The sequence below is a fragment of the Berghia stephanieae genome, chromosome 2, assembly GCF_034508935.2.
Source record: "Berghia stephanieae isolate SIO BIC M18660-M18661 chromosome 2, UCSD_Bste_1.3, whole genome shotgun sequence".
NCBI classification, from domain to species: Eukaryota; Metazoa; Mollusca; class Gastropoda; order Nudibranchia; family Aeolidiidae; genus Berghia; species Berghia stephanieae.
In genome coordinates this window covers 109,907,936-109,920,435 of record NC_088361.1, presented here as the reverse complement: position 1 = coordinate 109,920,435, position 12,500 = coordinate 109,907,936, and the positions used below count along the sequence as shown (strand labels likewise).

The window sequence follows — 12,500 nt, the reverse complement described above, 5'->3', positions numbered from 1 at the left end:
ACAAATGTGTACATCTCGCCTTCTGTGAGCGGTGCTTCCAACTGCATCTCGAACAATTGAAATCATAATGTGACGATCTCGGTCTTGGTTGAAGCGAGTGCTCCAACTGAGCTTCACGGAACACATTATATAAAGTAATTGTGAACTCGGTCCCTTGGTGGAACGGCTTACAACTGACTCATCGAACACATGTAAATAAGTCTAATGTGGAACGATTCGGTCCCTTTGCGTGGAAGCGAGTGCCTACAACTACTATATGGAACACATTGTAAATAAAGCAAATTGGTGGATACGATCTCGTCCCTTTGCGTGTGAAGCGAGTGCTCTACCACTGAGTCATCGGAACACATTGTAATATAAAGTCATAATGGTGGATACATCTCGGTCCCTTGCGTGTGAAGCGAGTGCTTACAACTGACTATCATCGAACACATTGTAATATAAATATATGGTGATACGATTTCGTCTGGTAACGAGGCTTACACGATCGAAATATAAACATATGTGGATATCGGTCTCGGTATGTCACGGATCTCGACACATTGTATAATCATGTGCATCGCTGTGAGGAGTACAATCTCGAAACATTAAAAGATAATTGTGATCATTGTCCTTGGGTGAACGAGTTACAATGTTACGAACACTGTATAGTCATAATTGGTACTCTCTTGCGTGTGACGTGCTCACGACACGACACATTGTAATAATCTATTGTGATCTCTCGCTTGCTGTGAACTTCAACTATACAAACAGTAAATATGAACTCGCCTTTGCTTAGCGAGTGTACATCTCAACATGAAATAAATGGATACTCTCGCCTTTGCGGTAAGCAGCTTCAGCTTGAAATTGTATAATTATTGGATACCCGTCCTTTGGTGAAGGAGGCTACCACTGACATCCGAACATGTAAATCATATGTGATACGACTCGCCCTTGTGTGAGATGTTACCAATGACATCATGAACCATGAATAAGTCAATGGTACGATTCGTCCTGCTGACGTGCTTACAGACCGGAACACATGTAAATTAATTGGATATCTCTTGCGTAGCGGTGCTTACAACTGAGCATCTCGAACACATTGTAATATAAAGTCAAATTGTGAACGATCTCGGTCCTTGCGGTGAAGCGAGTGCTTACAACTGAGCTATCATGGAACACATGTAATTAAAGTCATAATTGGTGATACATCTCGTCCCTTGCGTGTGAAGCGAGTGTTCCAACTGACTATCACGAAACATGTAATATAAAGTCATAATTGGTGGAACATCTCGCCCTTTGCTGTGAAGCGAGTGCTTACCAATACATCTCGAAACTGTAATAAAGTATATTGTGATACATCTCGTCCCTTTGCGTGTGAAGCGAGTGCTACCAACTGAGCATCATCGACACTTGTAATATAAGTCAAATTGGTGGATACGATCTCGTCCCTTGCGTGTGAAGCGAGTGCTTACAACTGAGCTTCATCGGAACACATTGTAATAAAATCATAATTGGTGGATACGATCTCGGTCCTTTGCGTGTGAAGCGAGTGCTTACCAACTGAGCTATCATCGAACACATTGTAATATAAATCATAATTGGTGGATACGACTCGTCCCTTGCGTGTAAGCGAGTGCTCCAACTGAGCTATCACGGAACACATTGTAATATAAAGTCATATTGTGGATCGATCTCGGTCCCTTTGCGTGTGAAGCGAGTGCTTACCAACTGAGCTATCATCGGAACACTTGTATAAAGTCATAATTGGTGGATACGATCTCGGTCCCTTTGCGGTGAAGCGAGTGCTTACCAACTGGCTATCATCGGAACACTTGTATATAAAGTCTAATTGGTGGATACGATCTCGGTCCCTTTGCGTGTGAAGCGAGTGCTTACCAACTGAGCTATCATCGGAACACATTGTAATATAAAGTCATAATTGGTGGATACGATCTCGGTCCCTTTGCGTGTGAAGCGAGTGCTCTACCAACTGAGCTATCATCGGAACACATTGTAATATAAAGTCATAATTGGTGGATACGATCTCGGTCCCTTTGCGTGTGAAGCGAGTGCTCTACCAACTGAGCTATCATCGGAACACATTGTAATATAAAGTCATAATTGGTGGATACGATCTCGGTCCCTTTGCGTGTGAAGCGAGTGCTGTACCAACTGAGCTATCATCGGAACACATTGTAATATAAAGTCATAATTGGTGGATACGATCTCGGTCCCTTTGCGTGTGAAGCGAGTGCTCTACCAACTGAGCTATCATCGGAACACATTGTAATATAAAGTCATAATTGGTGGATACGATCTCGGTCCCTTTGCGTGTGAAGCGAGTGCTCTACCAACTGAGCTATCATCGGAACACATTGTAATATAAAGTCATAATTGGTGGATACGATCTCGGTCCCTTTGCGTGTGAAGCGAGTGCTGTACCAACTGAGCTATCATCGGAACACATTGTAATATAAAGTCATAATTGGTGGATACGATCTCGGTCCCTTTGCGTGTGAAGCGAGTGCTCTACCAACTGAGCTATCATCGGAACACATTGTAATATAAAGTCATAATTGGTGGATACGATCTCGGTCCCTTTGCGTGTGAAGCGAGTGCTCTACCAACTGAGCTATCATCGGAACACATTGTAATATAAAGTCATAATTGGTGGATACGATCTCGGTCCCTTTGCGTGTGAAGCGAGTGCTCTACCAACTGAGCTATCATCGGAACACATTGTAATATAAAGTCATAATTGGTGGATACGATCTCGGTCCCTTTGCGTGTGAAGCGAGTGCTCTACCAACTGAGCTATCATCGGAACACATTGTAATATAAAGTCATAATTGGTGGATACGATCTCGGTCCCTTTGCGTGTGAAGCGAGTGCTCTACCAACTGAGCTATCATGGGAACACATTGTAATATAAAGTCATAATTGGTGGATACGATCTCGGTCCCTTTGCGTGTGAAGCGAGTGCTCTACCAACTGAGCTATCATCGGAACACATTGTAATATAAAGTCATAATTGGTGGATACGATCTCGGTCCCTTTGCGTGTGAAGCGAGTGCTCTACCAACTGAGCTATCATCGGAACACATTGTAATATAAAGTCATAATGGTGGAAATTCGGTCCCTTGCGTGTGAATCAGTGCTTACCTGACTGGCTAATCTCGGACACATTGTATATAAGTCATATGTGTGGATGGTCTTATCGTTAGCGACATGCTACTGATTGCTAGTAGAAACCCATCTGATTCTTTCTCGTCCTCTCGTACGTCTCTCTCTCTGCATCTCACTCTTCTATAGTAACCTCATCTCTCTCTATCTTTCTCTTTCTCTTCCTCTTTCTCTTCTTTCTTCTTCCTCTTTCTTCCTCTCTCTCTCTCCTCTCTCTCTCTCTTCTCTCTTCTCTTTCTCTCTCTCTCTCTCTCTCCTCTTCTTTCTCTCTCCTCTCTCTTCTTTCTCTCTCTCTCTCTCTCTTCTTTCCTTTTTTCTTTCTTCTCTCTCTCTCTTCTTCTTTCTCTCTCTCTCTCTCTCTCTCTCTCTCTCTCTCTCTCTCTCTCTCTCTCTCTCTCTCTCTCTCTCTCTCTCTCTCTCTCTCTCTCTCTCTCTCCTTTTTTATTTTTGGATAATTTGCCAGTGATTGTGTGAGATATTGCTTTTCAAACCTCCTTGTTTTCTCCTTTTCTAGAGTGCTGTGACCCCTATAGTTTCGCAAACACGGACATTTTACACGTCCAAAATCTCTGGTGTGTTGTTTGTTGAGTACCAGTACCACCGTGTTCCTTTTCTTTGCTGCTGATTACACCTCAACTTATCAAGTGCGGCTATGTGGTCTAGTGGTATGACACCCGCTTTCGGATCGGAAGGTCCGGGGTTCGAGCCTCGTGCTCGGCGCATAGTTGAGTCCTTGGAAAAGGTTCTTTACTCACATTCTCGCACTGTACTCAGGTGTAAAATGAGTACCTGGCCGTTAACAGCGTTGTGTTTGTCCGAAAAAAATGTAATATCGCCTAACAGGCGTCATGTCCCGTCCTACATGTTAAATGTTGCTGTTGACCAGGGACCCCTTGTAAAGCGTTCTGAGCACATTTAGTGGATATTGCGCTATATAAAGCTCAATATAAGTGATTCTTTTTTATTTATTTTTTGTTTCACTTGTAAGAATAAAACTATAGTGATTATTTTCCATTGTTATCGCTTCAGGAAATGGATGAGCTCAAGTTGGAACTGGACGCCTGTTGTAAACGGCTGGATGCTAAGTACCAGGCAGTGGCTATTCTTAAGAAACAAGTAAGTATAGAGGGAATGAAATCGACGTTGCTCAGATCTTTGTTATTGTTTTTGTTTAGGGCAGCCATTTTTTTTTTTTTTTAATTAAAAAAAAAATTGAGTTTTTATATAGCGCAATATCCACTGAACATGCTCAAAGCGCTTTACAAGGGGTCCCTGGCCAACGCCAACACTTAACATGTAGGACGGGACATGAAGCCTGTTTGGTGATATTATAATTTTTTTTGGACAGAGACAGCGCTGTTAACGGCCGGGTACTCATTTTACACCTGAGTACTGTGAGAGAATGTGAGTAAAGAGCCTTTTCCAAGGACTCATGTATGTCCTGAGCGAGCTCGAACCCAGGACCTTCTTATCCGAAAGCGAGTGTCATACCACAAGACCACATAGCCGCACGATGATGATTACATCTGACTAAATTATATCAATTAGACTATAAACCTTCCATGCGTAAGCTACTCAGAATAAAACGGATGGATATAATTAAGAATGAAGAAGGATGGAATAGAACACAACAGAAACCAGTCGGAGAGGAAATAGGAAGTAGACGATGGAGGTGGATTGGACACACCCTAAGAAAGAATGACTCCACTATAACAAAGAAAGTATTGGACTGGAACCCTCAGGGCAGAAGATCAAGGGGAAGGCCACGGGGAACATGGAGAAGAATTAAAGAAGCTGATATACAGAGGAGTGATAAGACGTGGAACGAGTTTAACAAGTTAGCTCAGGATAGAGAAGGATGGAAACTGTTTGTCTGTGGCCTATATACTGACTCCAGGGTGAAAAAGGCAATGATGATGATGATGATGATGAGGATGACACCTTCCAAGGTTACACATGGTTTTGTATGCTGGTACGTGACTTCAAAGACTGAGACTTGCAGGGCACTGCTGGAGACACAAGGAGGAGATTGCAAGCAGTCTTGTGCAATGGGAACCACCTGAGAGAACCAGAAGCAGAGGCAGGCAGAATATAACTTACATTGACTGTCTGCTAGATGACACAGGAATGGACAACACCCGGGAGCTGCGTATACTTATGGAGGACAGGACAGAATGGCGAAGACTTGTGGCTCATGTTGGGCGCCCCAAGGGGTGGCCTAAGTAAGTAAGTAAGTAAGTAAGTATGTTATAATATTTTCAGACCTGCCTGCCACTATGTAAACATTTCATTTCGTAGAACTACGAATTTCCTAGTCCTACTTGACAATTGTATAAAGATCTTTAATTCAATAAACTTCGCAGCGCCGCAAATTGAGCTAGGGCGAGGTCATCTGCTCAAGGCCACACCGTGCAGCGGCAGGTGATTGAACTCGGTACCTTTCGGGTACAAAGCAAAGCCCATTCCGCTGAGCCACTTCCAAGGATTTAGGAACCAAAGGAATAGAGGGTTTGATATCACAATTTATATATATATATATATATATATATATATATATATATATATATATATATATATATATAATATATATATATATATATATATATATAAATATATATATATATATATATATATATATATATATATAAAATATATATATATATATAAATATATATATATATATATATATATATATATATATATAAAATATATATATATATATATATATATATATATATATTGCTCAAATAATATACAAACATAACACAGTTAGCATGGTGTTAAATGAATTGCAAAAAAGTGGGGTTTTAAAGCAGATTTGAAGTTTGAGATATTCTCGATTTATCTAACGGTTTGAGATGCGGTATTCCCTGCAACCCTTTTGATAGGACGTTTGTTTATCACAAAGTACTTGCCAACCAGATCTAACAGACCCAACTACCAATCACTGCTGGATGGACAGGTGGTGGGGGGGGGGGTCCGGAAATAATCTCGACTTCACCTAGGATTGATCTCGGTCCCTTTGTGTGAGAAGCGAGTGCTCTACCAACTGAGCTATTGAGACCCCCTGTAAAATGCGGCTAGGTGGTCTAGCGTGCTATGACACTCGCTTTCGGATTGGAAGGTCCTGGGTTCGAGCCTCACTCAGCACTTTTCCCAAGATTGAGTCCTTGGGAAAGGCTCTTTATTCACATTCTGTCACCGTACTCAGGTGTAAAATGAGTACCTGGCCGTTAACAGCGTTGTCTCCGTTTGAAAAAATTGTAACATCGCTTAACAAGCGTCATGTCCCTTCCTACATGTTAAATGTTGCTGTTGGACCCCTTGTAAAGCGCTTTGAGCATATTTAGTGGATATTGCGCTATATAAAAGCTCAAAAAAGAATATTTATTTTAATGTTCTTATTCTCATCCAAATGTTCTTATTCTCATCCAAATGTTCTTATTCTCATCCATTACAGGCTGAAGCTGCCAATTCCGACCTCCAAACATCAGAGAAGAAATGTCATGAAAACAACAAGAAATTGGAAAAGGTAGCACTTGTAAATAAAAATGAAATAAATAAAATAAAGTTCCCTTTATTCAGCCCATAGGGGAAATTTGTCTCTAGGGTCTATTCCAAGGGAAGACTGGAATAACCCAGACGTCAGCCGTAGTGCAGCGCCGCAAATTGAGCTAGGGCGAGGTGACTTGCTCAAGGCCACACAGCGCAGCGGCAGGTGATAGAACTCGGTACCATCCGGGTACGAAGCAAAGACCGTACCGCTGAGCCACGCTGCCCCCTTGTAAATCTCATCATCGTATTTACTTCTTTTCTTTTGGAAGTAAAGTTGGGGTTTTTTTTTTAACATTCTCCTTACCAACTACAGGAAAATCGTCACATTCGTTATGATACGACCAACATTCTTCTTATTCAAATTTCTTTGGTGCATCGCCAAATTCAAAGAAAATGAACCGTGTGTTGTAGAGCGTGTTTTGCTAAAGGCATTATGTATCGCAAGAACTTACTGCTATTGTGTTTGAGTGATAAAAATATATTTTTGTGTTAAATGGGGGTGAAGTTTTGGGGAAAATCCTGAAAATTGCTGATAAGGAAAGAGTTAATGCGGAGAATGATTTCAGAATTTGTGAATTTATGAATGTTGTTTAAGTTCAGAGAAATGTCTTATCAATCGCTTTGGCAGTTTTGTGTTATTTTAGTTTAAAATTTATAATATTTTCCTCTCTTTGATTATTTAAGATTTTGTTTATTTGCTTATTTTTTTCATCTATATATTTATTTATTTATTTATTTATTTACTTATTTATTTACTTATTTATTTATTTATTTACTTATTTATTTATTTATTTATTTATTTATTTATTTATTTACTTATTTATTTACTTATTTATTTATTTATTTACTTATTTACTTATTTACTTATTTATTTATTTATTTATTTATTTATTTATTTATTTATTTACTTATTTATTTACTTATTTATTTATTTATTTACTTATTTATTTATTTACTTATATATTTACGTACTTACTTATTTATTTTCTATATTGCTTATCTGTTTTGTTTTGTTCATTCATTCATTGTTCATTTTTACACTGGTTTATTTATCAATTGATATGTTTGCGTTCTGTCTCGGTGTCTAGATATGATTTTTAGGCTATCCTATCAGACAAGCTTATAGTATAGTAGTCATCTTGAAGACTGTAAAACATTACAACTGACAATAATGGTCTCTTCTGATTCCCACGTTTTGATATTTTGCATTGTGACAAATGAAATAGAAGCGTGAATTAATGGGTTTTGTTTTGTTTTATATTATTATTTTTTTTTAAATAATTGAATTATTAATATTTTTATTTATAGTGGAGAATCCACCTGCATTATTTGCGGGGAAAGAAAGGCTATTAGGAACAGGTATTTAAAAAAAGTTTTGAAAATTAAAACTTGAGCTTTTATATAGCGCAATATCCACTAAACGTGCTCAATGCACTTTACAAAGGGTCCCTAGCCAACAGCAACATGTAACATGTAGATCCAGACATGACCCCTGTTAGGCGATTTTACAATTATTTTCAGAGATGACACTGTTAATGGCCAAGTACTCATTTTACACCTGAGTATGGTGAGAGAATGTGAGTAAAGAGTCTTTTCCAAGGACTCAACTATGCGCCGAACGAGGCTTGAACCCAGGTCCTTCTGATCCCAAAGCGAGTGTCATACCACTAGACCACATAGCCGCATATAGGCATTCATCTATTCTAATTATAACGCGGCCAGTCTATGGAGCAAGCCATTCATTTTGACATTACTTGAGTGTAAGAAAAGTGGGGGGAAAAGTGAGTCTAAAACTAAAAATGAGAAAAAGCAACAACAACAAAAACAAACACTAGAACTGCTCTGCAATACCTTTCAATACTTTAACGACAATGGCGGCGGAGAACCAAAACAATGGTCCTATCAGGAAATTTTAAACTTTTACCAATCAATCAAGGTCTGTTCTACAGCTTTCAAAATGCAACTTAAAAATTGACAAACTGAATAAATAAACATCTGACAAAAGATCCACGGTTAACAATATAAAGTGAAGCTACCTCGAGGAACGTGCAGAAGGTCTCTCTCTCTCTCTCTCTCTCTCTCTCTCTCTCTCTCTCTCTCTCTCTCTCTCTCTCTCTCTCTCTCCTCTCTCTCTCTCTCTCTTTCTCTTCTCTCTCTCTTCTCTCTCTCTCTCTCTCTCTCTCTCTCTCTCTCTCTCTCTCTCTCTCTCTCTCTCTCTCTCTCTTTCTCTCTCTTGAACACCACGGGTTAAGTGAGTGAAAGATAGGTAGTCAATGGGTTGTCAGAACTCTAATGTAATCTTGTAATATATTAATACATTACAATATATCGATCTATCGAATCTAAATACCACAACAAACAAACAAAAGTATTAATGTCATTAATGCAATACACTTGCATAAAATTATCGAATCCAATCAAATTACATAATTTAGCAGACAACAAAAGCTTGTTGACAAGCTCATCATTTCGATTGGACAGATAAGATAAAATGAGTTGACACATGGCCGAATCCACGCTTTTTTGGGGGGATGTCGTTGTTGTTGTTGTTGTTGTTGTTGTTGTTGTTGTTGTTGTTGTTGTTGTTGACTAAGTATTCTAACGATGGGATAGATAAAATTAAATTATTGAATCTTTGATGTGAATTAAAAACCAAAGCAATGTTTTGTTTGTTTGTATATGGTCTTCAAAATACACCAACGAATTGTTGGAAAGGTTGAAATTTGTCATCATCAATTTTGCAATGGCAGTCATTTTGAATTTGCATGTAGAAATAATAATAAATAACAATAGGAAATTAAATGGAAGCTTCAATTTAATCAACAGAAACAGATAATCTGGACGTTTCAGGTTTTCCCCTTTATCCGCATGCGCATGCGCACAACCAACATGACGTTCTCTCTCTAATAACTTTTCCGCCGGTGACGTCACAGACTATGGGTGACGTCAAATCAAGGGATGCTACTCTTCCGCTAATCTCATTCCCTATTGAATAGAAGTTTCCGTTCAATTTCTTATTTGTTATTTGACTTCTTCGAGCTTCAAGCAGCAACGTTCGCATGTATTTAAAAATAAAACACAAAGCTTGTAAGCTTGCTTATCGTTGTCAAATGCCGTTAATGACATCATCAGCTAACGTGGATTGGGTTTGTTTGTTAACAACAGAGCTGCCAACCTACTGCAAAAAATGCGGAATTGTACGCATTTTCAGTGATTGTACACTTGTACACATTTCCCCCAAGATTGTACCCATTTTCAGTGTGCAGAGTCACTTCAGTTTTCTTTAGTTGTAATTCATATTATTACTAGCCTATTGAGAAACCTTGGTGCCAAGTGCCTATTCATATATTTTTTGACCAATTATGATCTTCATGCTGGAGGTAGATTTCTGAAAGGATTGGATTATAGTCTTGGGAACATCATTGTTGCTGCAATTGAGCTTGTGCGGTGTGACTTTATGTAATTATACCTTCCTCTTACTTTCACAATGGTTATTTTCCGTCTATTTCAGGATTGTACCCATTTTTATGAAATCTCCCCCATTTTGAGGTCCCATTGTACACATTCTCATCAGCTGGGGTTGACAGCTCTGTAACAATATTAAAATTGTTCTTGCCTTTCTTTATTTGTTTATTTATTATTTTGCATGAGTCTTTTTTTTTTTTTTTCCTTTTTGTCATTGCATGTGACACAGGAAGTGAGCAAGTTACAGTTTGAATTGGAGTGGCGTGAGTCGTCATTCATGGACAGTCAGCAGACGTGGGCAGAGCGATTCGACCGGTAAGGAATTGGTGGTTTCCCCTTCGTATCAGTATTAGTATTAGGAGGGCATTGTCAAATTGCTGCATATTATTGGCCGCAAAAGAAAAGCACTCTTTTTTTCTTTTTTCTTTTTTTTTAATTTGATTATGGCCTGAGAATTTTGCTTCAAATGTTGATTCATTAAGATGACTCTCAATCCCAACTTGTCAAAAGTTTCCAACTTGACACTATTAAGAATTGTATGACCAGTGTTTTTAAATGAGCCTGTTCACTAAGTTTCCAACTTGACACTATTATGAATTGTATGACTGGTGTTTTTAAAGGAGCCTGTTTACTAAAGTTTCCAACTTGACACTATTATGAATTGTATGACTGGTGTTTTTAAATGAGCCTGTTCACTAAAGTACTGAGTAGTTCCAGAAAGAAAAAAAATGATGTTCCAGGGTGTTAGATGAAATTTCTATACAACATTGCAGAATGATTATTAAAGATTAAATATCTTCTTTTTTTTCTCTCAAATTTAAGTTGTGTCAGATTTGACACTGTTTAACGTGCATTGTTTTTGTACAATTATAAATTAGAATTATTTTACTCGCTTCCCTCATAGCCTGGTTAAATAACTTCTATGATATATTCTAATACAGTGTGATTAGCATTGTTAAAGAGCCAGTTTGATAAAGTATTAAACAGTGCCAGAAAAAGAAATTCCTAAGTGTTAGTATAAAGCTATAATCAACACCAAAGAATGATTTTAAAAGACTAAATATTTATTTTTCTTTCTAAAGTCAGTCACCTTTAGGTCTGTATTAGGGAAATGCATTTGTCACCCATTCTGCCCCAACACCGTGGATACTTGTACAGACCTGCCTAATACCACGAAATATTCGTAGAAATACGAATTTTTGGCTCCAGCTACAGAGCTGTATAGGTCTCTTTTGACTCAATAAATGTTGTTGAAAAGGAAAGTTTAGCTTCTTAGATTCTATATTCAGGACTTTGGAGCATTTTTGGGCCATGCTAGAAACAACTTTTTATTTGTTAAGCTATTTAAAGTGAATTTTTCTTCTTTTATTTTCTCTTGAAAATTACGAATGTTTGAAATTTCACGTTGGCAGCTCTGCTTGTATAAGGTCAACTTAGATGTGATCATTTCTCAAGGTCTGATGAGTTCCATGTGTGAACAAAAATGACAAATCACAACAACTACATGCGCTTAAGCCACAGTGCTTACTTAGATGACCGTCTCGCGTGATTGCGTCTTTGTGATGATCATTTTGTAACTAAACAAGGGACTGAATTAGGCAGCAAATGGATTTACTCTATAGAATAGTTGGGAGTCATCTTAATTTACCAGTTAACTGCCGCACTCTGGAAAGTCTTGTATTTAAAGATTTGGCCACAAAAACTCGTCTTTCGAATATCGATCCAGTTAAATGACTACCATCTTGGCAAAAACGCTCAAACCTGGGACTTCAGTTAGTCTTAATTAAAGTCACAGGTTTGAGGGTTTCGGCCAAGATGAGGGTCATTTAAATCGACCGATATTAGAAGGATGAGTTTTATGGCCAAATTTCAAAATATGAGTCTTTCTAGAGTACAGCAGTTAACTGGTTAATCAATTGAAATGTGGACTTAAAGAAAATTGAGGCCAAAATTGGAAAGAAGAAAGAGAAAAAAAATGTGTTTTTGTCAATGTAGACCAGTCTGGTTGAGCGGGTTTTGTAGAAGTGTGCTTGAGGACATGGGATGGAAACATTATACGCTTTGTGGAGATGATATGACACAATATATGTATGCAGTCTAGTTTAAATAAATGGTTTTTATAGAGGTTGTCTTATGGTGATGTATGGGAGGGTGTTTGGAATGGAAACATTATCTTATGATGATGTTAATGATTTTAATAATAATAATAATAATAATAATAATAATAATAATAATAATAATAATAATAATAATAATAATAATGATAATAATAATAATAATAATAATAATAATAATAATAATAATAATAATAATAA

The 12,500-nt window shown here is 37.8% G+C and overlaps 1 protein-coding gene across 1 annotated transcript in view; it reads left to right on the top strand.

Annotated features, from left to right (window-relative positions):
• Positions 1-12,500, top strand: part of LOC144966217 (uncharacterized) — a 76,255-nt gene that overhangs the window by 21,300 nt on the left and 42,455 nt on the right. Inside the window, exons 4-6 of the mRNA XM_078902395.1 lie at positions 4,195-4,281; positions 6,626-6,697; positions 10,415-10,500. Coding sequence (XP_078758521.1) covers positions 4,195-4,281; positions 6,626-6,697; positions 10,415-10,500 — 245 coding nt within the window. The remainder of the gene's footprint in view (positions 1-4,194; positions 4,282-6,625; positions 6,698-10,414; positions 10,501-12,500) is intronic.